Source organism: Amia ocellicauda, chromosome 13, assembly GCF_036373705.1.
Source record: "Amia ocellicauda isolate fAmiCal2 chromosome 13, fAmiCal2.hap1, whole genome shotgun sequence".
Lineage (NCBI taxonomy): Eukaryota > Metazoa > Chordata > Actinopteri > Amiiformes > Amiidae > Amia > Amia ocellicauda.
Window position 1 is genome coordinate 30,083,170 of NC_089862.1, and position 27,247 is coordinate 30,110,416.

Genomic DNA, 27,247 nt, shown 5'->3' on the forward strand with positions numbered 1-27,247 from the left:
GTTTTCATTAATATCATCAAATAAAACCTCAGAATCGAAAACTATCTTAATATAATATACAATATTGACAAGAGTGTCATTCCAATTACGGTATTGGAAGTATTCGCCACCACAACTGCGTTTAATAAATGTCCATGTTTGTATTTTTATTTGTATGCATTAAAAGCACAAACGCACATTTAATCTCTATTTATTTCCATCTTCTATTTCTAAATATGTTTCTAAAAAGCAACATAGAGTTGCAAATCCATTTTTCGGTTTATCTGTTATAAATGTTTATCTAATTTAAAAAGGGAAATTACACAGTAGTATTAGTCCTTAAAATGGTATATGTGAATCACATATTATTTTAAAGCGCATGCAGAAATGATTTGTTAATGCATGTCTTATCCAGCCTTGAAATTATTATTATTATTATTATTATTATTATTATTATTATTATTATTATTATTGTTATTATTATTATTATTATTATTTTAATAGTACTAGTACAAGCAACAGATTTTTATAAAAGCAAGACCAGGTTTAATCTATTTTTTCGATCGCTTTTTCGCACAGTAAATTAATAATTTTATGAACAATGCCCCCCCACCCCCGACTGTCACACTTAAAGGGCAGTTATACTTCTTTTTAAACCCCTCTCGTTTGCTTTAATTCATAATGAATTGACTTCATATTTAATAATATGCTATTAATGAACACTTTAATGTATGCAGTTGATGAATGAAACATTAACGGAAGGCAGCAGTGCTAGATTTCGCCCTGACAATCGAAATTAAAAATGTGATAATTGACTCCTTCCTCGGTCCTCTGTGAAACGTTTCATTTGTCAATGGACCATTCGGGGCGCCAGACCCCGCCCACTACAGTGACGTTAGCCAATCCGCAGCGACCCCGCCTTCCCATAGTATCGCCTGCAGATGGTTGGCTCGGACTAAAGAGCGCTTGTTTGTGATTGGCGAGCGCCGCTTGAGTGACAGGTTGTGCGAGGCTGAGCCTAAGGCGCTGTCCACATGAGAGCAGGTTCTGAAAACAGCCCTTCTGCACTATGGATGTGGTATAGCCGCAAGGCACAGCCCGATACCTACTCTATGCGCTTGTTGTTCACCGCGGGAATGAGCCACATATTTACATGAAGAACAATAAATGTTGCATTTTTGCAGTCTCCCCAAGGCTACCACGGAGCATTCCTCAAGATCTGAGCTGCATGCAGGCTTTTCTGTGGATTATTTTCATTTTAGGAAACTGCAAACCAGATGAAACTTAACCTGCGCTCGGTAGTCTGGAAACCAATTTCCACAACACTTGTGAAATCAGTGGAGGATCCGGGTTGGATTTCCTATAACCATTTTTATTCTTTATGTCCTGCTTAGTTCTTCGCTTCTGAACTCCCATTGAAGGCTACCAAACACTTTCCTGAGGGGGGGAAACAATACCAGTCATGGAGTTTGAATAATTAAAAACAAAAAATCCTGCCAAGGCGACCATTCCGTAACGCCCGAATAAGAACTGAATAGGATATATATCTCAACTTTTCTTTTTCTTTTTTTTTCCACTCATCATACGGATTGGTGTGCACAACTCTGCCTAAAACAAACCTTAAAATGGAAACGGTCATTTGATAAAGATTTACAAGGAAAGCTCGCCAGGAGTAGTTTTCTCAGATTTCTCTTAAATACTACAGTTTTATCCACATTCACATTTACAGGTCGTTTCCCATCAGCACGGCATCAGAGACGGCGAGGATATCGTTGGGCTCAGGAGGGAGGAGAATCCCAATCCATTACTGAAATTAGTCTATTTATTTAAACATTTTAGGCTTCTTTTCGAAATATAAATATAGATATACAAAAGAAACAATCAATATGGACATATCCATGGGATTTCAACAACTTCTGCGGGCCTGTTTTGGACAATAGCAACGGCACAAGATTACGAGACCACGATAAGGAAATGGTGCCCGTGTTATTATAGACAGTTTCGGTAAAGGAGAGCATTTTCCAATCAACCAATTTCACTATAATTGAGATGATACTTCTGTGTTATTTATTTTTCAAATTTTACAAATTGTCTTGTAAGATTTATTACTATTAGTCTATTTTTACTTCACTTTGAATACCAAAGGGAGTTTGACATAATTTCACTGTTTGGGACCCTGAAAGATCAGCACAAAACGGGAAGAATTTCTTAGTTTTTCTTTCTTTCTTGCTTTCATTCTTTCCTCCCTTCTTTGTTTTTTTTTCAATCTCATTTTTGTATAAGGCATACGGAGGGCACAGTTACTAGCAGAAGGTAGTGGCAAGGAGTTTATATCCCAACTGAAGGGTTGCTATCCGAGCAAAAGACTTCTCCGATGGAAATACACTGTAAGCACGACCCGTTTGCAGCAATGCATAGTAAGTAGGCTGCTTCTTCATTTAAGGGGAATTTAGGACACTATACATGCCTGTATATATAGTCATGATGCTGTTAAAGTGTACTATTCTTGTGACAGGAGCTCATGTTGTCCGAAAGCCTTTGGGTACCATCTACGAGCCACCGAGTACAACAAAGCAACAATGAACTTGACCTCCTATGCAACGAACATGGGTACAAGGTTAAAATCTCATTACGCTCAATCAGCTTCATGATATCAAATTTCGTTAGGGGTATACATGTATGTGTGTGTGTGTTTATGTACTTGTATATTTGCCTAACATACGTCTTAGTCAACATGATGTATACAGTTGAACAGCTAATGTGAACAGATAAGCGGCCGCATGGAGTTGGAATAAGTTGCTTTTTAAAAGGAAATATAAAAAGCAGTCCTCGTTTAGGATTGTAGGTTTTTACACCTTAATCAATTTATTTCTGTTACTTTTTCCAATCACGTTTGCCTTGCTGGCCTCGCATAAACTTTTTCTTATTTTTGTGGAAAATAGAAGAAATAGATTTTTTTTGCGATATACCTGAGACTTTCTTAAAAATAAAAAAAATGAAGGATCAGTATTAACACCTCTCCCTACACTCTTGTTTTTACACATTAATGAGTGTGATTACAGACAACACATTTCTGTATGTTAATTGTAACACAGCAGCTGTGTTAAAATATTAGGAGAACAATCTGTATTCAACACAAACAGTGTGAATAAAACAACACAACATACTCAGTCTTGTGTTACAATGAACACATTTGTACTAACAGAGCATACACACAATCTTAAATGTAAGTGTGCGTGTGTGTGTGTGTATATATATATATATATATATATATATATATATATATATATATATATATACACACACACACACACACACACACACCGACACTCACATATACAGCAGGGAGTTGTTTTAGTTAACACGGTTTGTGTGTAAAATGTGTTTCCCGAGATTTGATGTGCTTGAGAGAGTTGGGGCAGATTTGTCCATTCACACGGCGTTATGTGAAATGACATCTCCTCTCACGGTGAGTTAAACGCTGGATTAGACATACAGATTTCGAAAAGCTAGAACTAATCACATTTCCTTTTAAGTTCAGCCTTTTCAAATATCAAAGCACTGATTTAAAGTCATAACACACAGGTTACAATATATCAACCTGGAGGAGAGGTTTAAAACCAACGGGCAAAATCTAAAAGAGTGAGACAAAACATGCGAAATAAAGAAATGCAGAAGAAAATGGCAACAACGATTAGGGACGATTAGTGATTTTAAATACATGATTTCCTAGCTGGTTTTAAATGATCTTCGATTAGATAACGTGGTCGTTTAATGAAGGGATTCAGTGGATTGACTTTTGATTTATATTACTTGGAATACAATATTACTATAGGATAACATGTATTTTACCCCTCCCTCCAAATAACCTATTACGTCTCCTGTCCATTTAATAAGTGTATGTTTATATTATGAGCTGGATTTTTTTTTTCTAATGAAGATTCCTGGTTAAGTCATGTTTTCAGTAATTGATGGCCACAATTCAGAAGCCAGTGTATGATCTCGGGGATGTTCATATTTTACAGTTTCTACTCAAGCAAATAATATGATTATATATCGTGTTGATTAAAGTGAATAGCAATCATTCCGCAGTCCTGCTTCCAAATATAAAGGGCATACAATGTATTCATATTTATAGATATGCCTGCATTTCACCAATGTCTTGTAACTTTCTCGATTCCACATGTCTACATATATAGCCTAATCAGTGCGTTAGTGTGTGTAAGTGTGTAACTGTGTGTGATCCAACATGCGCACCCATTTGCCTGCTTTGAATATTTGTTGGAACTGTTAGGGACTCTAAACGATATTTTCTCCTGATTGATTTAAGTCTTAATTTTCTCTAAAACAATTGCATATAAACATTGTATTTTTAATTTTACAAAAATAGGAAACAGTCGAGCTCTTAATGCGTGGAAACCAAATCGAGAGCCACTATTAAGGGTTACAGCAGCTTAGTATTTGCTCTGAAGCCTATTCGCATGTATGCAATATTACAGTCAAAATAAAACTGAGAGTGGAAACAAGACACGTAAATCAAGAAGGACAATATCCCCGTGTGACATCTGTATTTTATTACATGTATTTTAGCCAGTGTTACTTTAATATGGAATAGTATGTTCAAAACAGAGAGAGATTATTCCACCACAGTATAAAACCCTCATATGGGTGTTTGGTCTTGCCTTAAAGGTGCAGAAGCCATATTAAACGAGAGTTTCACCAACACGAAAAGGATAATCAGGAAAGGAAATTAATGACAATATCTTTCCCATACACACCAATCTTTTTTTGTATTGGCGATGAAAAAAACAAACAATTGTTGCCATTTTCCACTGTATATTATTATGTTTATAATTATGATTATTGTTACTGGTTTGCAACTTTGTAACACCAACAACTTTCAACACATTTTAAAATTATATATATATATATATATATATATATATATATATATATATATATATATATATATATATATATATTATTTTAAATTAAATAGAATAAAGGAACAAGCCATATCACTTATACATAAGTATATATATTAAAGATTAAATATATATTTAATTTAAAGTGCTAATGTATATATATATGCAAAAACACAGGCACACACTCACACACGCTTTTTTGTGTGGTTATGCGCTACGCTTTTTTCTTATATTTTTCCTTTACACTTTATTAATCCGGATTAAAACAAAGACAGTGTTAAAGCAGTTAGACGAATGGAAATCGACGATTATGTTTTTTTTTGTAAGTTTAGCACATCATGACTTACATGACTTACATATTTAAAGTTATAATTGAATCTCTACTACAGCAGAAAATTGAGAAACAAAGCCATCTTTTTGTCCTTTATTTAAACTTCACAGACCAACACTAATTAAAAAAAAATCAAACAGTCCTTTCGATATATCGTCTAGTCTTTTTATCGAATCCCAATTAACCTACTGTATGTAACAGTAAGAATTATGATGATGATGATGATGATGATTATAATTATCCATTCCATTTTAGATCTTAATTGTCAATACGTGTATGTTAATTGTTGTTGATATATATTAGACATTTGAAATAACTGATTGTCTATTTAAATACTTATTTAAATCTAATAGAAGAAATCAAAACATGTGTTATGCGTTGCAGGTTGCGGACTCGTAATGTATGCCTGTGGAACAATTATGTTTGGAATTGTTATATCAATATAACGCAACTCACTGCATATGCATAGCGATGAAAATTAAACAGGAAAAACATGTTGACACCATGTTTTCATTACATTGCAAAGTTCATCGAAATGTGTTAGGTAGCCTATAGGTTTTTCAGTTTTTCAATTATTAATATGAAGCAAGTCCGTGACCCATTTACAGCCATAACAGCTTGTGACCAGAGATAAAACACCGCCAAGGAAGAGAGTCGCCTAACAGAGGTGATTTTATGGATGGAAGAGCATCATGTTTTTTTTGTATTTCAGCATTAAGTAGAGTAGCATTGTATTTATTCTGGAATTAGGCCCCAAATAATCACAGACACAAGATATCGTGTTGGATAAGTAACTTGGCCTTTAGTGTAAAACGAAAATAAAATAAAATCCACCCCCGCGGCCCCCCAATCCACCCCACGCCAAGCTCAGTGAGATACTTGTAAATGGACGTCGTACGTTGTGCCTTATTTCAGCTGTGGCTAAACACTGTACTCTCCTGGTATCTTTGAAGGTACATGTGGTTTCCTCCCTACCAGAAGCTTTGCACTACTAGTAGTTTATTTCACAAAGTAATACAAAAGAAACGAAAAAGAAACACACCACATTCTGAATTACTACTGGATAAATATCTAATATGAAGTCCTTGCATTTACATTTTATTTAATTAGATTGGTCCACAAAACAGTGTGTATTACAATTTGAGAATATACTACAATCTTTCTTTCTGTCTATCTATCTATCTATCTATCTATCTATCTATCTATCTATCTATCTATCTATCTATCTATCTATCTATCTATCTATCTATCTATCTAAGCATCTCTCTTTGCCTACTTGCCTGACTGTCTATCATTTTAAAATAAATACATTTAAATGCACATTGGCACAGCAGTCCAGAATATTATACATTAGATTTTGTGTTAGTTTAAGCTGAAACACTTTCCTGTTAGTTTTATTAAATCTTTCCGCAGTAAAGGTATAAACTAAATACACAGCTGCTGCGAATCGATACAGAAATTAAAAGCAATAGATAATAATAATAATAATAATAATAATAATAATAATAATAATAATAATAATAATAATAATAAAAAGAACCCTGGAACTACTTTGTACACATTGTTAGCAAATCATTTCTCCATGACTTCATGACTCGTGGCTGAAAATATTTTGAAGTCATGGCAAATAAAAAATATCAAGTATTCAAATAAGTATCAGTGAATGCAGAGCTTTTAGAAGGTGCTCACCATGCAAAAGCGCTCAGTTTAATAAAAATAGAAACTGAGTGATGGCAAAACTGCAATGGATTGAACTGAATAGAGGCGTTAATGCTAGTGAAACTTACTGTATTACTATATTACAATACACCTTTTGGTGTTGATAAATAACTGTCTAAAGAAGGACATAAATCAATCAATCTGTATAAAGTGTAAGAAGGTCAATCATTCTCTTTTTTCTATATATACAAAGTTTACTCATAGATAACAGCATATGCCTGCTGTGACTGATATTAGATGTGCCCCACACGACCATGCTGCTAAAGTACTGTTACACTGTCTGCACTATCAGAATACTCTGTTACCTTCGGTTCACAAGATGGGCACATGGCAATAACTTGATAAGTCAATTCGAATATATAATTTGTCATCTTCAGCATAATATATGACTTTGCAAAATAATGCAATCCCAACATGAACCACATTTTAGTATAATGAACAAAAATACAGTACATTCAGGCATGCGTGTAGGTGTGTGTGATGCGTGTATGATTAAACCTGTAATGCAGTTTGTCTTGTCGAAACCTGAAAGCCTTTATAATGATTCTAAAAGCATTTGTGTGCAATGCGTTAAAATAGAAGTATAACAAATCTCTTAATTTTGTAGCATTGTTTTGTATTTTATTATGTTTTCATTGTATTCACGTAGGATGCATGATTTACAAAGTCATACGATCTTGACACTGAACTATTCCTAATGGACTGACACCATTTCAATGGCTGATTTATAGAGGGGTCCTGTTCTGCAGAGAATCCCATTAAAAAAACTACTTAGAAGAGTACATTAATAAAAACAAAATCACATATGCTTCAGAGAATATTATGCCAAAACAGAAACATTTGGGGATGAAATATTGTATTGTGATTTTATTGTATATGAAATACTTCTTGTTGTAGACAGTTCTGATATATAAAGGTATCTAACATGTCAATACATGCAACACAGTTACGTACAAAGGCTATTTCCCACACAAAGCTAAATAAGCAGATGCTTGCAGAGCTAAATAGCAGAATTTACAACACATGCAGTGTCTGATAAATTCTAGATATACTCTTCCTGCTAATCCAGATGATAAGCAGGCATACATATACACAGAAATATCACAACCCTATTCTTCACATGAGATTTTCATTGCATCTGGATCTGTCAGCAGCATTTCAGGGAGTGTGATGACTCAGATCATTAGAAAATCTTTGGCTTAGAAAATGCAACCTTTCCTTATTGATTAGATATAGTTCATTTGGGCAGAAATGTCAAGAAGGAGAGTTTTGTAGGCTTCACATAGCTGACCAGCCATTTTCAATATGATCAGCAAGTAGCTATTCTCTTTTTGTTTAGTTTTTTCTTGATGATATATGTTTCATCCAGATGAAAAATGTTGGTCCATTTTTTCGTTCTTTCTTAATTTCTCATTTTTGGTTTACTGTTGTTTAAAATGGAGGAGGCTCTTTTTCTGGTAGAATTAATGAAGTAAACATAGGAAGAGAGGAAGTAGACTATCCCCTCCTTAAATACACAACATACAAAAAACAAGGCCGTGTTGAAGCCAAATGCTTTAAGAAAGCAACAACAAAATTCTGAATACAAATGGAAGGTTTTATTGCAGATAGCAAAATCAGAGAGATTTTGCTCAAAATCCCCAAGGCGGTATTTAAAAACCATCAACCCCAAAGCTAAGATTACACTTTTTTCCCCTCTTTTTTTTTTAGAGAAGCAATCAATATGTTAATATCCCCAAATAACTGGATTAACTAGTGCTTCTGTGTCTGTGTTCATTATTTCTTCCAGACTGTAGCATTCACAGCTAGGTTTAAGTTATGTGTAATAAGGACTACTTTGTATGAACATAATAAAATGTTTTTCTATTTAGATATATGGTATTAAGTAAACACAGATAAGTTTCTTTTTCTCTTCTCCTTGGCTGAGAAACAGCAGCAAGAAATAAATAAAAAAAAGTGCAAATGAAGGGCTGCCGGGGTGCAGACAGGATCTGCGGGTGTGCAGAGTGGAAGGAACTTTGCAGGTTTGCTGGAGGTGATTGGCAGTAGGCTAGGAGCTGATGCATGAGTTTAATTCGGCAGTGTGATAAGCTATGTGGTCGGAGGGCGTGTGCATTATTATTATTATCATTATTATTATAATTTATAAATGTTAATGGATTCCTTTTTCTAAATCTAGGTAAAATAATATATATTTTTAAGGTTTTGCAAAGAAAACAAGTGGCTGCCTTTTAAATGGAATTCACAGATCTGATTCACTACATTTCTGTGTTTTTCTTTTTTCTTTAAGGGAAATATATTTTTGTATTTTTTGTAGTTTAAATTATTATTATTATTATTATTATTATTATTATTATTATTATTAATTTGTATGAATATATAGCCTTAGTTGAAATTGAAATGATCTATTTCACTTGAGAGCAAAGTGGCCAGTTGCTAAATAATCATTTTTACTTTTCCCTGTTTTTATCATATGTTTATCCAGGCATACATTTTTTTCCTTAATATAATTTATAATCTAAAATAACTAACAAAAAAAATTAAAAAAAATTATGTGAAACACTAACAATGTACTTTCACGCTAAAAAGCAAGTTCTCGAGTGAGAGTCATGTGAAAATCACCACTAGGGGCATTGAACATAAATCCATGCTTGGACTGAGTTCATAGAGGGAAATAAGAGCTGCTGCCCACTTCATAATAACTTAAATTAGTGGACGTCTAATTAATTAAAGCTAATGTGTGGCCAGATTTGTGAGACATGCTTGTGACTATATGAAGATTTTGAACTGCATAGTTTGTCTTTTAATAAAGAATCAGCAGAGGACTGTTGAAAGCAGAAAGCTTTATTTTTGCCCACCTATTTGATTATTATTATTTTACCCTACTTGAGGGTCACTTGGAAATCAAATTGAAATATAATAAAGAAAGAACAATAATAAACGACTGAACTGGATGAAAATGCATTCTCAAAAACGATGGATATTTTTTCTTACTTCTAACTTAACTATAGTCTGGTTGTAGGTACAAATTCCTCTTTTTACCATATGCAAAAACATTTCATCTCACCGTGTTTTTTCACATATTGTTTCCTCTGGGAAACAATAGCTAAAATAATCAGTGTTATCTAGACCAGTCTCTGTTTTTGTGGCATTTCTAGGCCTGTTTCACAGTTTCCTCATCCAATCAAAGGTTTTCAAGCCTCATCCTGGCTCATCATACTATATTCTCAAAGACACCTCTCTGCTTTTTAATTTGATATGCCAGGATTTTATATGAAATGGAAATAATTCAAGAACATATTAGGAGTAATTTGTAGTAGTCTGTTTTCTCCTTTAATTTATTCTGCCTTTTTGCTCGCTGTGTTGATTATGGCCTGTACGCCATTAATTAAAAATATGACTTTTATAAGGGATTGATGTTTCATGGGATGCGCCAGTTAGATGCAGGTCCACTGTTATACTGAGTATGGTTTTCCTTTCTTAGCAGCGTTTCAGTAAGAGATTACCATGCACAAGTGGTTTATATATGATGTATAGATTATTTGATTGTATATCCAATATAATGGAGTGCAGTGTAGTTTGAACCTTTGTGCACTTTACAACTGAAAATAGAAATAAGGAAAAACCTAGAATAATCACTTACCCATTAAGGCAGCTCAAATTATCTATTGAGAAAAGCATTGAGGACTGATAACATGTTCGAACATCATAGATTCCAAAGGAAAGCAAGGCAAAGGTTTCCAGACAGTGTGTGGGACCTGTAGTGAACTGTGGTAGCATAAACCGTTGCTTAATTGTTTTCATTTTTTGTTGTTCGTGTACCTGTGAAATCAGAAGACACATTTGTAAAGGAGCAGTATCATTAGATTTTTTTAACCCAATGCCAAACCTTCAGTAAAGTAATTTGTAAGTTAAAAGACATTTCAATACAATATTTGCCATATGTACTCCATTGTAATGTTATGGGATCAGCATGACAGAATAATGAAACATAAGATTGCAATTAGCAATATTCTTTGGGAGATGATTAGGATTGAATGGACAGCATAGATGGCAAAACACTGCTTCCAAAGACACTTTACAGTATCATTTCAGCAAACATTTCCTCTGCATTTTCTTTTAAGCAACGTAAAGCATTTTAGTATAGTTCAACAGTGCTGATTCTTTATTATTTTTTCTGTAAAATATTCAGATGTCCCCATAATTTTGAACGATGTCTGTGGGTGTATATGTAACTGGAGTTTAAATCATAATGGAAATTTAAATTATACATTTAAAATAATTTAAAAATGTCCTTGGCACCATGTTGCAATACCTCTGTCTTTATTAGGGCTCTACAGTATTGACACACTATCAAAAGTCACTGTGAAAACAAAAAAGATAAATCTCAATGACACCTGAAAAGCAATACTGACGTGTTGATTTCTATAATGCTAATATATATGTTGAATAATATGTTGAAAACATAAGGAATGTATTCTGTTTGGTTGAATTATACTTTTTAAAATCTAACTGGTTCAGCTAAATCTGTCTTTATGCAGGATTTATCCCTGTTAACCTCATTCTCTGTGGAACACACTTGAGGGGTTAAATAAAAAACTACTCAATTAACTGATGGTTTACTGGTAACCAGTGTGAGTTGATCTTTCCACTTGTAATGATAATTAAAAGCGTCAAATCAAAGGCGGCAGCAAATCAAAATAAAATTAAATCAGGCCTTGGTGTTCAGCGGGCAAGATTTTTCATAGTCATTGGGCTTGTTATTTACGAGGGAATAAAAAGCACTGACATTTTTCTTTTCTTCTTCCCTTCTACTGCTCTCATTGTATCACTCAGCTCCGCACTAAAACCTACCTGGAAGAACAACTAACTCAACACCACATGCCAGTGTTCGGCAGTTAAGGCAGAGCGGCATTAATTACAGTGGGAAGCGATTCGTATTTGTTGCTGAATGCAAGCTCGGCCATGGTGGCCTATTAAATGACATTTACTGAAGGAGTCTGGTTAGTGCGGTGTGGCGAATGGCGGTAATTGAACCTCCCGCACCGTAGAGAGTGTGTGTAGCCTGCTGTGGCTAACGGCAATAATTGACAGTGCCCTTGTCTGCTGTGGTGAGACCGGACATTGGCCCCGGCCGTGGATGTGAGTGCGGCCAGGGCCAGTGTGGTGTTTAGAGAGGTGGGCATCCTCGAGGCCATGGCTCACTGTCTCCCCCGCTACTTGTCGTTCCAGGACACGGCGGAGTGAACCAGCTGGGGGGGGTGTTTGTGAACGGGCGCCCGCTGCCGGACGTAGTGCGCCAACGCATCGTGGAGCTGGCACACCAGGGGGTGCGGCCCTGTGACATCTCCCGGCAGCTGCGAGTCAGCCACGGCTGCGTCAGCAAGATCCTGGGCAGGTAAGAAGAGGCGACCCCTCCCACACAAGCTGCCCTTAGCCACGGCTGGGTAACACAAGCCAGAGCACAGTGTGGAAATCACACAACCCCTCACACACAGCACAGCCTCAAGGCAGGACTGACAGAGCTGTGTGTCCACAGCACTGAAATGACATTATATACGTGTGCTTATGTGTAATACAGAGTGTTGTAATTTCAGTTATCAAGAACGTCTTTCACATCTTCCTCAGTGTTGTTACATTTCCCTCAGCGTGTGTGGGAGTGTGTTAGTCCTCTGATGTGTTGTATGACTGGGTGATTAATGCCCTGGCTGTGGCAGTCCTTACAGATGTGAAGACGGGTCCTGCGTAGTTTTCACAAGTGAGTGTCGTTCCTAATGGTCATCGGTAACATGTGAATCCTTTCCTACGGTGGTGGGCGAATGCTTTCAAATCCCTTGTTAACAAGCAGGTGTGTTTTTGATCGCCCAAATAAAAGCAAACAAAACAACTAGTAGTTTATTATGCCTCGAATTTTGATAGTATTTTTATTCTTTAATACTTTAATTGAAAATCTAGTTTAAATGGTATTTTCCTCTCAACTTGCTTGTGATATTCTTTATTTTCTGTACACAGCATTACACGTATGTTAACCATGTTAATCAGTGTATTATTAGTATATTATTATTATTATTATTATTATTATTATTATTATTATTATTATGCCCCTAAATTCTTTGTAAATTGACAACATTAGTTTGGTATATACAGTGACAAAAGTATTTGGGTATGTAGCAGAATGTAGCAGAAATTATACACTAGTCTGAATAATTTTGCCAAAGTATGAAATCAGTCTTTCATCTGGACATTTAGAATTAAAGGAAATTTGTTTCATTGTGATTTTTCCATGTTTTTAAGTCCACAAATATTGATTTATGTAACTATATTAGCTTAGGCAAGGCTAATCTAACAAGCGCTGTTAGGAACACTATATAAGGTAACCATTATATCCAGAAAAAAATAATCCTGGGAACAGGGAAAATCTGAATCGGTATTTTAAAATCCTAACGATCTCTTGGTGGGAGTTCCCTGCTGTTCCTGGCCCAGAGCGAGCCAGTGGTTAGAGAGGTGAGGAGAAGGGAGGTGGGATGGTGCGAGTGTGTTGCGGTGTTGGTTGCTGAGACGTGAGTGACAGGGGTTGCTGTTTACAGCTTGGCACACTGTTGCATGCTCTGCTACCCAGTGGAGCAGATGGAGGGCAGTAGGACACACTCGAACGTGTCATGTGATTTGATTTCTCTCTTCCCTGGTGAATCTCAAATTAGGTGGTGTGATCACAATTGTTTGTTTTTATTTCACTCGTGAGGTTAAATCCACTGCTATTCATGAATTCTGTACAAGATGCTGAAAATCTTAAAAAGTTGCTATAAAGGATGTGGGAAAAGAGGAGGTTCTGTGCAGGCAATTTTAAACCCCCTTTGCCTGGCCTCTGAATCATAATGTATTAAATTTTTTGTCTGCATATATCAACAAACAGCAAACAGACATATTGCCTCCTTTTCACCTCTTGTGGATGCAGCCATATTTAGCGATCAGGATTTCATGTACAGTGTAGTTAGCCCCATTCAAGCTTTCCAGTGAGGTGTACTTTTCTTTCTCTCTGCTGTAAATGCAAAGGTCTTGCAAGTCCCTCCCACGGTGTCTTCTCTAAAGCTCCAATGAAAATTACACAAAGGGAAAATTCATCAAGGCATCCGCATCAAAATTAAATTGGTAACATATTTGGTGAAAATAAAAGCGATTTGAAAGGGTAAAGGTGACAGAGTAGGAGGAGGTTATATTAAGAATGTGTTTTTCCATTTTGTCTCGGAAAGCTTTTATTCTTCATTCTCACCGTGACTGGTTCATTTTTCACAGCTTTCAGTTTCATTTCATGTTCTCCACGTTGTTTCTAACTGGTAATGTTACAGATTGAGTCCTAATGCCTTTCATTGATACATTTAAGAGTTTCCCACTGAGTCATTAAATGTGCTGCTTTTTGTCTTGTATTAAAGCAGTCAAGTTGGAATTCCAGTGTGGTAATTACATGTTTATTACCTGGGGACCGTTTCAATTTGTGTTACTGCAGTCACAGCCTTTCATACATTTAACCGCATAGATTATAGATAAAGTGAATTTGCCTTTATGACATTACAGTTTTGACTGGTTGGACAAAGCTCTATGTTTGCTACTGCTGACAATAACTGACTACAGTAGACGCTGCAAAACCCTTATGACTTTGCAGATGCTAGTAAAGGCAGATGTTGTGTGGCTTGCCTTTCCTGCAATGGAGAGTTATAATTATTGATTTAAAAGTAAAACTGAAAGGCCAAGGCCATGGGAGGGCATGAGATCACTGAACCTTGCACAGAAAATTAGAAAGTTGTGCTTGGCTTTCATTTAGCTTTTGAAAGCTTTTGAAAATTGAGACTGAAATGGTTTCAGAGTTACACATGCAAATGTGTAAAAATACAGTAAGAATCAATCTACAAATGTGTTACTGACAAACAAGACATTAGTTATGGTCTCTTGCTATTGGGATTTATTTGTATCTGCTCTTTTGCATCCCTAAAAAATGAAGGAAAGTAAGTTTAATTTGATTTAATTAGTTCCCCAACCTTGGAAAGTTTTGTAATTATCTGTTTAAAGATTTTACAAAATTGATCAGGATCTAGCATGTGGCTGAGCTGACATTTCTCCTTTGGCACCAAAAAGACATCTCATCACTGGCTTTGGCTTCTTGTCATACATGATAGAATATACAATACATTGACATTTGGATTTTCTCCGTGTTAGTTTATCTTTGTCCTTTATGTTTGTTCTTGTCTGTGCAGCGGGGAGTGAGGGCTGGGGATTTGACCTATGCGTGTGCCTTTCTTTCTGGTGGTGCTGGTGGGTGAGAAGAGTGGGGGCTCGAGGAGTTCCCCTTTCAAGCAGAGGCTTTTTGTGGCTCTCTGGCCTGGAGGGGCATCTCTGTATAACAGGGCTTCTGAAATGCCAGCCTCTTAAAAGTGTACCTTTTTCGTTGAGTTAAGGCATGCCTTTGGAGACTCCCACAGGTGTTTGTGTTGTTTGTTTTCCATTTGTCTGTGAGCGACGTTTCTCCAGTAGACCCTGCCTGGAGCCTCACTACCTCCAGCTCATCCTCTGAGAGTTGAGACCAGCAGGAAGTTGGGCAGCAGCCAGGGTACTTGCCGTCCTCTCAGTCGGGGCTTCCCCAGTCACAGCCTGCCGGGGGCTGGGGGGGAGGAGAGGGGGTGACTAGGCTAGCTGCCAGTGTACAAGCCTCCCCACAGAGGGCACTGCGCTGGGGAACAATGTAGTGTCGAAAGCACACTGACAGCGGGCGCTGCCTCCCCGTCATGCTCAGTTCGATGCCAAGTCAAGACCAGTGCCAACTCTCAGTGTAGGAGGAGGGCAGGGAACCTAGCTCAGGGCAGATACCCAAGTACAAACTCTAAATAACTAAGAACAACGGTTGGTATTATGGTGGTGTCAGCCTATAAAATTGCAATTAAATGAGTAGTTCCACCTGTCTGCAATAATCGTTTCTCGGTGCCTTACTCCCTCTGTGCCGACTGGAGCTTGCCACACACACTACTTCTTCTAAGTTGAGTCAGAAGCAATAGATTTTAGAAATGTCTGAATGAACAAGCCACTGCTTAACACATTTACTTGAATGCACCTTGCAAAATGCCGTAAATCCCTGGCAAGATCTTACTTCCTCTTCTGTGATGCATGCAGGTACTATGAGACGGGAAGCATTAAGCCAGGAGTCATCGGAGGATCCAAACCAAAGGTTGCTACACCCAAAGTTGTTGATAAAATCGCTGAGTACAAACGCCAAAATCCTACCATGTTTGCCTGGGAGATCAGGGACAGACTGTTGGCTGAGAGAGTGTGTGACAATGACACAGTGCCCAGTGTCAGCTCCATTAACAGGTAAGAAGTTTCTTTCACCTGAGCTTCAAGAGTTTGTACGACTTAAAAGAGAGCAGACACTATACATTTACAGCGTGACTTTCAAAGCCATTTGCTCCAGGGAAGAAAATGCCCTTCATTCATTTCTAATTGCAAATAATAATCAAGTATATTTTTCTAAACAAACAAATAATAATAAGCAATAACAAAATGTCCCTTTTCTGTTCCTGTTATCCATTGCTACATTTATATCAGTTCACTATTACACTGACTTTAAATACAGGTTTGTGAAGCAAAACGTTTCTATCAACGATGGGTTTTGACCACTAACAAAAAAGCTAATCTGAGTACTGATCTCTGAGGTCTCCGGCCTACATGGAATAGAGGAACCTGCTGTCCTACCATTCCCCCAATCTCTTATCAATTACTTTCTCCGTAAAACCAACGTGCATATATGCCATTCCAGAGGGACACGAATGGAAAAAGGAGACGCCAACGAATGTGTAGTTGTATGAAAACTGCTGTGCGCTCAACATATTTATGAATAAAGCCCGTTGCGGGCTCGACACAGTGTGTACAATTGAAGCCCATCACAGGCAGCCCGCGCATGCACCTGTGCGAACCGCATGATCAGTCAAGCAGTCATGTGTGGGGCCGGTGTTCATGTCAGGCTGCCATCACCCAGAGCCAGCGAGAATTGCTCTGTTGATTTCCTTTGCAGTTTGTGGACACACACAGCTCCTCTTAGTGCTCACAATGCACACCTGATGCTCTGCTTGTACGGAGCAGGGAAACTGATAGACTACAACACGTTGTGGTCTGTGTAACGAGCTCCCCCAGCAGGTGACTCCTGTTAACAGACGAGGCCCTGTCTTTTGTCTTCAGCAGCCATGCTCATTCAGCCCGGTTGACATGGCATCTTCCTCTGTACCGGATCATTGGCTGAACCCCCAGTCTTGCACGCAACATATTTTTCCAAATGTTCCACTGAGTGGTGCTATAGATTAATTGTGCCCCCAAATTCTGGTTGTGAATGAAAGATGAAACTCGCTGGTGTGATCCTGCAGTTGTAATCTAAACGTGTGTCTGATTCATGCCACTCAATTAGACTGTCTCTGCTTGAGTGCCTGGCAAAAACAGCACACAAGGTGGCATTCACAATCATGTTGGGGCTTTGATGCTTATATCAATTTTTAATTAAAAAAATCCTTGGGCAGATACTGTGAGAGGCTGTCCAGGTCACCATTTGGATTTGGTTACAAATGTCTTTAGTCTTTGTATGTATTGTTATTTACTTTAGAAAAACTTCTACTGTACTACTTTGACTACTTCATGTTTTTCTTCATGTTACAGCATAATTAAAAGACGTCAAAGGTCTCAAAAAGGTGTGTGGCCATTCTTCGGCACAGTGCAACAAGTACCAATAAGCCAGTGAAATACCAATACCAATGTGCTGATGATATTAAAGATACCTAGGTTTTCTTCGAAAGGTCTTCTTTGAACCATGTGCACATAAACCAGTTAGAATAATTATGCCAAGCGTTCTATTGGATTTAAACCTGCAATTTACAGTAATAGTTTCTTTTAGTGAAGACTTGGTGAGTAGTTCCCTCAATATGGTGAATAACAGGTTCTCTGTCTTTTCTTCTGTGAACACTGGGGACTCCAGGATCATCAGGACAAAGGTACAGCAGCCCCCCAACCAGCAAGTTTCTGCCTCCACTCACAGCATAGGTGAGCCGCCATTTCTCATTTTACTAGTTCATTTATACACATTCAGGCTAGCTCAGTGAGAGAAACATACAGAAAAGACCTTTCAAAGGGTGCATAGTGCATCAAAATGTTTTGGCTTTACTTTAAAAATGTTATACATTCCAATTTGTTGTGGTATTTTATTGTTTGTATTATTATTATTATTATTATTATTATTATTATTATTATTATAAAAACAAAACAAATGTTTGTTAAATGAGTTTGAAGTCACTGAGAAGTTACTGCTACAGTGTAGAAAAGTGCAAATACTGTGTTACAAATGGGAATCATCAAATATTTGTACTCTTTCTCCTCTCAGTATGGGATAGCCAATTTCACTTCATCCCTGCTTTTCTGGCCAGTTTGGTCTGAGATTAAGAGCAGCCACTGCAAGAATCCCCCGTCCTGTGCCCTGTACTATAATAGAGTTTGTCTGGCTGATGACAATGACTTGGATGTAAAGTGTATTCAGAAGTGATACCATTTTTAATGCATAGACCTGGACCTCCTGGCTGTGCGACTTTTCACCACAAATCCATCCAGTGGCTTCTTATTGTGATTGTAAATGGTCTGAAAGCTGTTATATACATTTCCTGTGAATTCCTTCAAAATGCATAGCAAACGCTATCCTTCTCACCACCAGTCGGTTTACAATCCCAGAAGGCCGTGCTGGGTTAGCACCGCAGCGCACGCTCCCTCCCGTGCCTTCATTATCAGCCTCAGAGACTTTTAGTAATGGAAATTAATTTCACAAATGTGGCTTAAAGAGTTTTTGAGTTTTGAAGATTATTATGATAAATAGCTTTGATGATGAGCCAGAAAATTGAAATTTCAAATTCAGAAGTGAAAAAAAAAAAGATGTGTCGTGTTGGGGAGAGATTGGTAGTAGCTCCCTAATGGCGAGTCCATCTAAGAAAAAAATCAGATAATTAAAGTAATACATCAAGAAAAAAGGATACTTATTCATTACATTTTCCGCATCATTAGTCTGTAAGTAGGTTTGAATGTGTTTTTTCTTCCATTAACCAACTCTTTTTTGCCTTTTCACTGTGTTTGCCGTGGGCTGCAGTGCCTGGATATTGGGAGCATTTGAGCACCCATAGTTCACTCTGAGATTTATCTTTACCTTTGAAGCACAAACATTATTCTTCGATTGGAGTGACATGGTGGAAATGCCTGGATATTTTGCATAGTGGCCATAGCGAGTCAAAACAGGCTCCATCAGAACTCGATTAGTATAGTTTTTGAAAAGCACAATTTCTTTCCACTTAGCATCAAGACACAATTGTATGAAATGTATACTCTGCTTGGTTCACAGATTAATTTTCACATCAGTCTTAGTTATAGATATCAGACAGACTGGAAAGGGGAAAGGTCATCTAACAGTCAATGGATTGTATATTGCCAAGAAGTGGACTGTGGTCCAAAAATCTAACGGGCCGCCATAGTAAACTATCCATCTAATGTTAGCTCTAACCCTGGGTCTCAGTAAATGTCTTCTGATCTCAGGATGTGGTTCATGCCCAGACCACGATTGTCTCCAGTTTTGCAGAGGGGGTGAAATACAGGCATCCTTCAAGAGCTACATATGCAAACTAGAATGTAGGGAATTCATCTCAATAAGCCAAGCTACCATGCTACCTGCCATGGCAAAGGGACAAACAGCTGATATTGAAAACAGACCTCCATAATCCCTGGGTAATGTATTCCACAAGAGGTTGCAGAGGACAGGGCCGCTACTGGGGCCGGCAGTGAAGTGGCGAGTGTCCAGTGATGCGTTTTGTCTCCACAGCCTCCACCGTGTCAGTGACTCAGGTGTCGTCGGTGGCCAGCGACTCGGCAGGCTCCTCCTACTCCATCAGTGGAATTCTGGGAATCAGCTCCGACGCCAACAAGCGCAAGAGGGACGAAGGTATGTCTTCCGGTGTTAGTTGTGCCAGTGCATTTACACAGCTCCTGTGTGCTTTTCCCTGCTTAAATATTGTCATTCAAAGACCTTTTGTTTTCATTGATTCTGGAAGAAGATACACATTTTTAAGGTGAATGGCTGGGTTAGAGGAATGTTTCTATTGTGAACTTGAATATTTTTCATCCCTTTATCACGTATGTATGTATGTAGAAGCATTAGCAGATGCAAATGTGTTGTTGTGTTGAAATAAAACAACCCAAACAGAAGGATGCAGGGAGCGTGGCTTAGTGCCCCTCACTGAATATTATGACAATTCAATGCTCCCTCGTGCCAGGAGTTGGATTTACAATGTCCCTCCTCCCCTGCCAAATTGGTAAGGCGAAAGATCATTAGTGCTGTAGACTTCTCTTCAATATTTATCGAAAGGTGAGAGGGCTAATGTCATTATTTCTCAATTTTCACAGCTCAGGCAGGATATTTACAGTAAATGAATAGTTGTCTGTGCTATTTATTTAATAGCAGATGGGTTCTTGTCTCCATTACCCCATCAGTTCCATAAATCATCAAAGAGTATTTACCACACAGTAATATTCAATACACGACTAAATCACCTTTGTAAGTCTCTTCTGCTCTCACAAAAAACAAAGATGAAGAACTGTATGTTAGCAGCCTCCTAGCTGCCATTGTGCTCTCTGCTGTTGTGGATAATACAGGCTGCAGTGAGATAAAGAGAGATCGTACTCGTGGTTAGAGTTCTCTGTAGTGTAGCCTTCCTCCCGGGCACTCATTTAGACCCTGGCCTTGGTTTCGTAGATTAGCAGCCCTGTGATTCATGCTATCGCCCCAGTCTTTATTATACAGTGTACTGTAGAAACACAAGTGTTTTTCAAGTGTTCACAATGTGGTGAACCACGCGGGAGGGAACAGCAGATTCCTGTGGCTCCTGTACGCACAGCCTCCGGTGAAAGACAAACCTCATTGGCCGTGTTTGTCTGCCGTCCAATTTGTCTCCGTCGCGCTGCTCCCCAGCCCCGTCTCTCCACAGATGTGTCTTGTCTTTAACCTAGCAGGCCATCGACAGCCGAGCAACAGGGAGGAAGAGAGGGAGCCTGTAGCGTGTATGCAAAACAAACATCTTTATCCAGGGCCGGCATTAAAAAGCGATTCCACCTTGAGATGCCTGCCGTAAATGGGCCTGGAGCAGATGTTCAGTCTTCGGTGGGAGATGTGTTGCTTTAGCTGGTGTCACAAGGCAGCTGTCAGGGGCAGACGACCTTAAGAAAAGGGATCTTTGCAAGTGAAAAGTGCTAGCTTCATTATCTCTATGCCAGCCAGAGGAGGACAAACGCACATGTGGCCCTCCCTCTCAGTGACCTCTCAGGTTGGAATAGATTTCAAAGAGAATCAAATATAAAAGGAGAATCCTGTTGTCTCTGGAATGGATTTGTATTTGTTTTCTCTTTCTCACACTCTCTTGTTAGATTTGTTTTACTATAAATGAATGTTCTTAAGTTGGGTTGCCTTAGCAGTCTTCTTCTTTACATCCCTGGGTTTAAATGTGGCTCACGTCCCAAATGAAATGTATTTTGATGCTTTAACAGAGCCAGGAGACATATGTACATGCTGATGTTGTAGTCTTTCCAGAGAATGGCTATTAAACGAGTCTAATTTAGGATGATGCTTGTATGTGTTAGTGGACACAGTTCTGTTCTTCTTGTTATTAATTTGTTATTAATATTTAGCCAACCAATATTCACACACATTAAAGCAATGTATGCGCTTTGAGATAACTCCTTTCGAGTGAAGCTTGCTGCATTGTAGTTAATTAATAATTGGATGGGAAAACACTGGCTTTTAGAGGACAGGACGCGGGGAATTTGTTGTAAAGATGTTCATTTCCAGCGGGGTACCACTTCCTCGCGGCGCTCTATAGGGTGTTTAAGAGAGGGACATGCTGTAATCCTTCGCTTCCTCTCTGGCTGCTTTTCCTGCTCGCATGGCGTACCACTTTAGCTGGAGTTGTGTGAAGAAGTGAACTATTGTACAGTTAATTTCATTAAGTGCAGTGTAATCGCGCAACAATTAGCCATTGCCTGCCAACACTGATTAATGCTACCGTAATTAGTGTTACACGCGCTAATGGACCCGGCATCAGAAACAAAGTGCCCTAAACGGATTTTAATATTTAATTGACACCATGCAGCGCGCTGAGGTCAGCTGATGAGGCTGCCCTCTCTGGTGCTGTACGAACGTGAAAGCAGAGCTGGGACTTCATGATATGTGAAGAGACTTCAGAGGAAGTTTTATATATTTTCTATCCTGCGTTTTTTTCTGTCATTTCGTGTGTTGCCTTCAGAACAGCCTGTTGCTGGTGCTCTGTGGGTTTCTTTTGCAGTTTCTGCCTAGACTGTTTTTGCTGGGCTGATAACCATTTCTGCCTTTGTGAGCATCTGAACTGACTGATCCAAGCGAGAGGAGATAGCACAGTGAAATAGGTCAGGGTTGGTAAATGTTTTGCTAAGAGGCGTCACTGTAATATGATTCCCTGGGGTTTTTCCTTTGCACTACACAACAAAACATATTTCAGGCATTTTTGCCCCATTCCTTTTTAAATAGTGTTGTAAGTTATTCTACCTGTCTATACTCACCTAAGTGGAATAGGGAATCAACCTGGTACATTTCCACCTATTTCTCAAAGGTACATCCTCCAGAAGGAACATGATCAAGTCATCTACATCTTTCTGGGCCGTGAGTCCATGATTTTTGTGTCAGTTACAGAACGGTCACAGCCGTACTTTGGAAGAGTATAAGACACTGCAAAGGAACAGACAATTGAACTTGTTTCCTTTGTCAGTGTGAATTCAGTGTAATATAGATTAGTCAAAATAGTAAAACATAATGTTTCTGACAGATTTATGAGAACCCTGAAGAAATGCTTTTCCAATGCTAGATGGCAGTATTTTCACTACTCTAGAGAATGCATGTGCGTTGTGTGTGTGTGTGCAGGGGGGGTATTGAAAAAGGTTAAAAAAAACAGAGTGAGGGATATGGGGTCACAGGTGAAGGGGAAATGCTTTTCAAAGGAATTTGCTTAGCTGTTATTTAGTTTTCAGTCCTCAGTTTTGTATTCAATTTACGTTCAAGTAATAATAATAATAATAATAATAATAATAATAATAATAAAAGCAGTAGTATTAGTAACTGGAAAATTGCACATAAATATATTGACTGAAACTGAAAAACAAGCTGCTGTTTGCACCTTTCTGCTCTCCATTATCTGACAAAAAAGCACTGTTGTCTCAGGGGTTTGCTTTGATCTGATACAGGAAATTGACATTGACATTGACCAAATATAATGGTTCTAGTCCCAGCCCTACCAGTGGCAAGCACTGCGAGAAAAGCGGCTAGGGTCTGCAATATTTGTTGTTCTTTAAATCGGAAATGCTTTTTAAGACAGCGTGTGTTTACTGAACCGGCTACTAAGCTTGACTTGTTCTGACCTATTCAGTCTTGAACCGATTTCAACTGACACTAATTACTTTTGAGTCTGCTGGCCTGACCCACCCAGGGCTCCACAGAAGAATGTCTTGGGCCAGATCTTCACAGCGCCACCCAGCGTCTCCCGCGTGAAATTAATCGGCGATTGAATTTCAAATCTTGTGGCACGAGAGAGAGGGCATAAGGGCAGGGCCGTTCTCAGCAGCCCAGTTTTGTCCTGGCAGCTGCGAGGTGGGCGGGAGGGAATCTCTGCAGACGAAAGGCTCTTTTGTCATCCACAATGACTGCACTGAAACAGTAGGGGAAGTGGGATGAATGGGGCGATCTTGTTGAGGTGACTGGGGAGGGGCGAACGCTGCAAAGGGGACGCTTTTGTCTCTCACTGCTTGCCAGCCGGCCCTTTTGGGGGTCTTAAATTAATAAGATCCCCTCGTCACCCCCTGGCTCAGCCTCTGTAAGAGAGCTCATTAATAGATAATGAAGTTTTTTTTTTCCAGGGGTGGGGGTTGTGTGTATTTTTTTTTTTAAACCATCCCCTTCCTCCTCCCTTGAACCCCCTCCCCTTTCTCCATCCCCAATGAATGACCCAAAGCAAGTGAAAGGGACTTCTAGGGAGGGAGGCAGGAAAGGGCAAAGGGAAGCTAGAGGAGGGAGGGGGCAGACAATCCTTCTTTTAGGCTTATGTTCTTCTCTGTGGCCCGGGCTTTGATCTCTCAGGGAGCAGGCCTTTTCAAACCACCACATTCGTCCGGGCTCTATTCACAGGGCCGTCTGCATTAAAAGGGGATCCATTAGAAGTCTGACTCACAGGAACGTCCCTGCTCAGTATGGTAATGTATGTCAAGTGCAGGGAATCCAACCAGTTGTTTCTTTTTTAACCTTGAAGCGGGCCAGACGTTGGTTCAAGGCCTGTTTGTTTTCCTCAAAGGCTTTCGTTTCATTTCACAGTGGGACAAAAGGGGGCAAAATACGGTTTCATTGTCTTTTATATTTAAAAAAAAAAGTTTGTTTCCTTTTTCTGAATTAGAATTCATTTATGTGTTTTTTTGGTTTGAATTACCCCATATTACAATTCGCGGGATTTGTAAAAGAAAAAAAATTAATTAAAGGGCAGACTTGGCAAAAGAGTATCAATTTGTGAATCCATTGTGATTCTTTTACAGTTTTGTAAATACATTTATTTTTAAACGTATAAGATGTAATCCTATAAATGTGTAGTAGCATGTGAAAGAGTTTCCATTGACCCCAGGGGATTGGTGTCATTGGTACAAAAAGTTTAATTTTTAAACACCAACGAAGAACACAAAAAACACTTTGTTTACCAGATAAATACAACAACAGTATACTGTGCATTGCAATGAGAAGTTCAGAGTTTGGGCTTAGTTGCTGTGAGAGATAGAGATGTTTCCACATTTCACAGATAATCACATAACAGATTTGGGCAATAAGGTAGGGAATCTATTTTGAGCATAATATAAGTGTTAATAAGTGATGAGTGATGCTTATTAAATTCCTAGGAGTCACTCAGCCTGCAATGATACTCTAGACCTTTCAAGGCTTTGGCTGTTTGGGACTGGCAACTAACGTGGCCAAAATTGGTTTGAATCCTTGTCTGATCTTTGTGATGGAGTCGCCCTCCGCTGGGGGTTAGGCAGGGAGCATCAAGCCAGTGTTGCCTGTGACCATGGCTGGATGTTTGGGGGGAAACTTCACAACGACTTGAGCGTCAATGACTGATTTTACTTACCACCCTCCCTTACAGAATCACTTCACAAGAAGGCGTAGAGCATTAGTACTGTGAGGACTCTGACCCGTGAGAGAACTGACGCTTTTTTGGTGGATTTGCGAATGACTATCGGCTCCCTCTCAGGAAGATAAGAAAACATCCTAGTTCAGCAGGACGGCAGGTGTGCCGCATGTTCACCTATTTAACCTCTCTACTTTGGCTTGATTTCATCCTATTAAACTGAACCAAATGGGGATAGGGCAAGGGGGGGCATATGTCCCATAATTAAACACTAAATTGCTCGGAATGGGACTGTATCAGGACATAAGCCACAGCTTTACAGGGTTATTTCAAAGAGACTCTAATACTAATCTTAATTTATCATTAGCCGCTGGACTAAAGGGCAATGCCGGAACACCCGTCCCCGGCTGCAGGATTCCCATGGCTGACTGGGCAGGGAAAGCTGTCTGAAATTGCATTTTGAAACACAGGGCCTTGACACAGAGCTGCAGGCAAACAGAATCACACCGGCTGGTCCGTCCGGCAGCCGCGGCACTAAGATAAGCTGTGTTTACCGCAGAGTGGGGCCAGTGGCTCCCGTTTACAGGACCCCCTCAAAAGCAGGCCACGCTTCTAAATTAGTCAGAGACAGAGTCGCCGATTTTTAATCCGTGTAAAATCAATGTGAATCTCTCCAGCAGCTTCCTCCGCCAGCCACTGCCCGACGTTAACATGCACTGCAGGGTGATATATTAATAACATGGAATTTACTAAGGTTTTAATTTTGGGAAGGTATAGTAGGCAAAATATAGATGCTGTTATAATTCTGTTCCACAACTAAAATGGTATTTTAACTCTAATGGTCTTTTAAATGATATTGCATAGGTCGTGTGTGGTAGGTGTAATTTATGACCAAGTGCTACTGACATATCAGTGCTGCCCTCGTTTGCACACTTGTCTTTCCAACGGCAATGGTGGTGCATAACATGATAGCACTGAATAGAGTAATCCTTGTGAGGTCATCCTTACACCCTCAAAAAGGTGTTCCAGGAACAATATCAATACGAGCACGTTAATAGATTTTAAGCACAACTAAATTCTTTTGGGATTTTGTGCCATTTCTCAGAATTGTGTAGGTCTCAGATGAGTTTGAAGCCACAGCACCCAAGAGTCAAAAAACAATCTTCCCTGGTAATGAATGGGATAGCTTACAGAGCCTCCTCAACGAGTCTCCAACCCAACTACTCACTTTAGATTTTCCCTGAGTGCATGAAATACCCATCTCCGTATAATAACTGTTGACAAAGAGGCAGTTTGTATCGTTTTTTCCACCAAGAGCAGAAACTGTGCATTCCTCCCACAGACCCAAATACAGAGATCAATATTTGGCCCATTGTTTTAGCAGGTACTGACCCAGGGCTCCTTAAACAAAGGCGGGGGGTGAGAAACGATGTGTGGAGGGGGGTGGGAAAAGATTGAGAAAAATAACCCACCTTAAGCGTTTACCATTAAATTGATACTTGGAGGCTGGAAGGTAATCAGGATAAGTAAAATGACATTCCATGGTAAAAATGATCTCTTAATGGGGACGCCCCCCCAGCTGTGATGACAGAATGGGGGTGGGGGGGCTCGGTGAAGCAGCGTGGGTCATACTAGTCGCTGGGCAAGCTGGCATGTGTTTTTTCCCCTGTTCGCTTCATTTTTTTTCTTTTTTTTATGGCATCTGTCTCGTCTCCCTGAGAGGAGGCAATGAGCAGTTCGGTGTTGATTGCCGCTCCAGCCAACAGCCAGCGTAATTAATGACTCTATTTGCTCGAGCACTGCTGAGAACAATTGAGTTTGTTATGGTAACAACTGCTGCCAGCTTTCCTCTCCCCCCACCTGCCCTACCCCCTCCTCTGCCCACCCCCCACGGCGGCTGGGGAGTGTTTAGGATCCCGGCACTCGGCAGTCCGCGCCGGGCAGAGCACCAGATCATCTGCATGCACTGGGGAGTGTGCCGGCAAATTAACTGTCAATAAAGTTAAGTGTTTTCAGGGGCTAGGCTGACAAAACTCGAGTAGACGAGAGAG

General features: G+C 39.1%; 1 protein-coding gene across 1 annotated transcript in view; it reads left to right on the plus strand.

Annotated features, from left to right (window-relative positions):
* The first annotated feature begins 2,144 nt into the window (after nucleotides 1-2,144).
* The window catches only part of pax5 (paired box 5), a 58,587-nt gene continuing 33,484 nt past the window's right edge, over nucleotides 2,145-27,247 (plus strand). Inside the window, exons 1-5 of the mRNA XM_066720578.1 lie at nucleotides 2,145-2,396; nucleotides 12,187-12,352; nucleotides 16,114-16,311; nucleotides 17,960-18,024; nucleotides 19,835-19,954. Of these exons, the coding sequence (XP_066576675.1) occupies nucleotides 2,354-2,396; nucleotides 12,187-12,352; nucleotides 16,114-16,311; nucleotides 17,960-18,024; nucleotides 19,835-19,954 (592 nt within the window). The 5' untranslated portion in view covers nucleotides 2,145-2,353. The remainder of the gene's footprint in view (nucleotides 2,397-12,186; nucleotides 12,353-16,113; nucleotides 16,312-17,959; nucleotides 18,025-19,834; nucleotides 19,955-27,247) is intronic.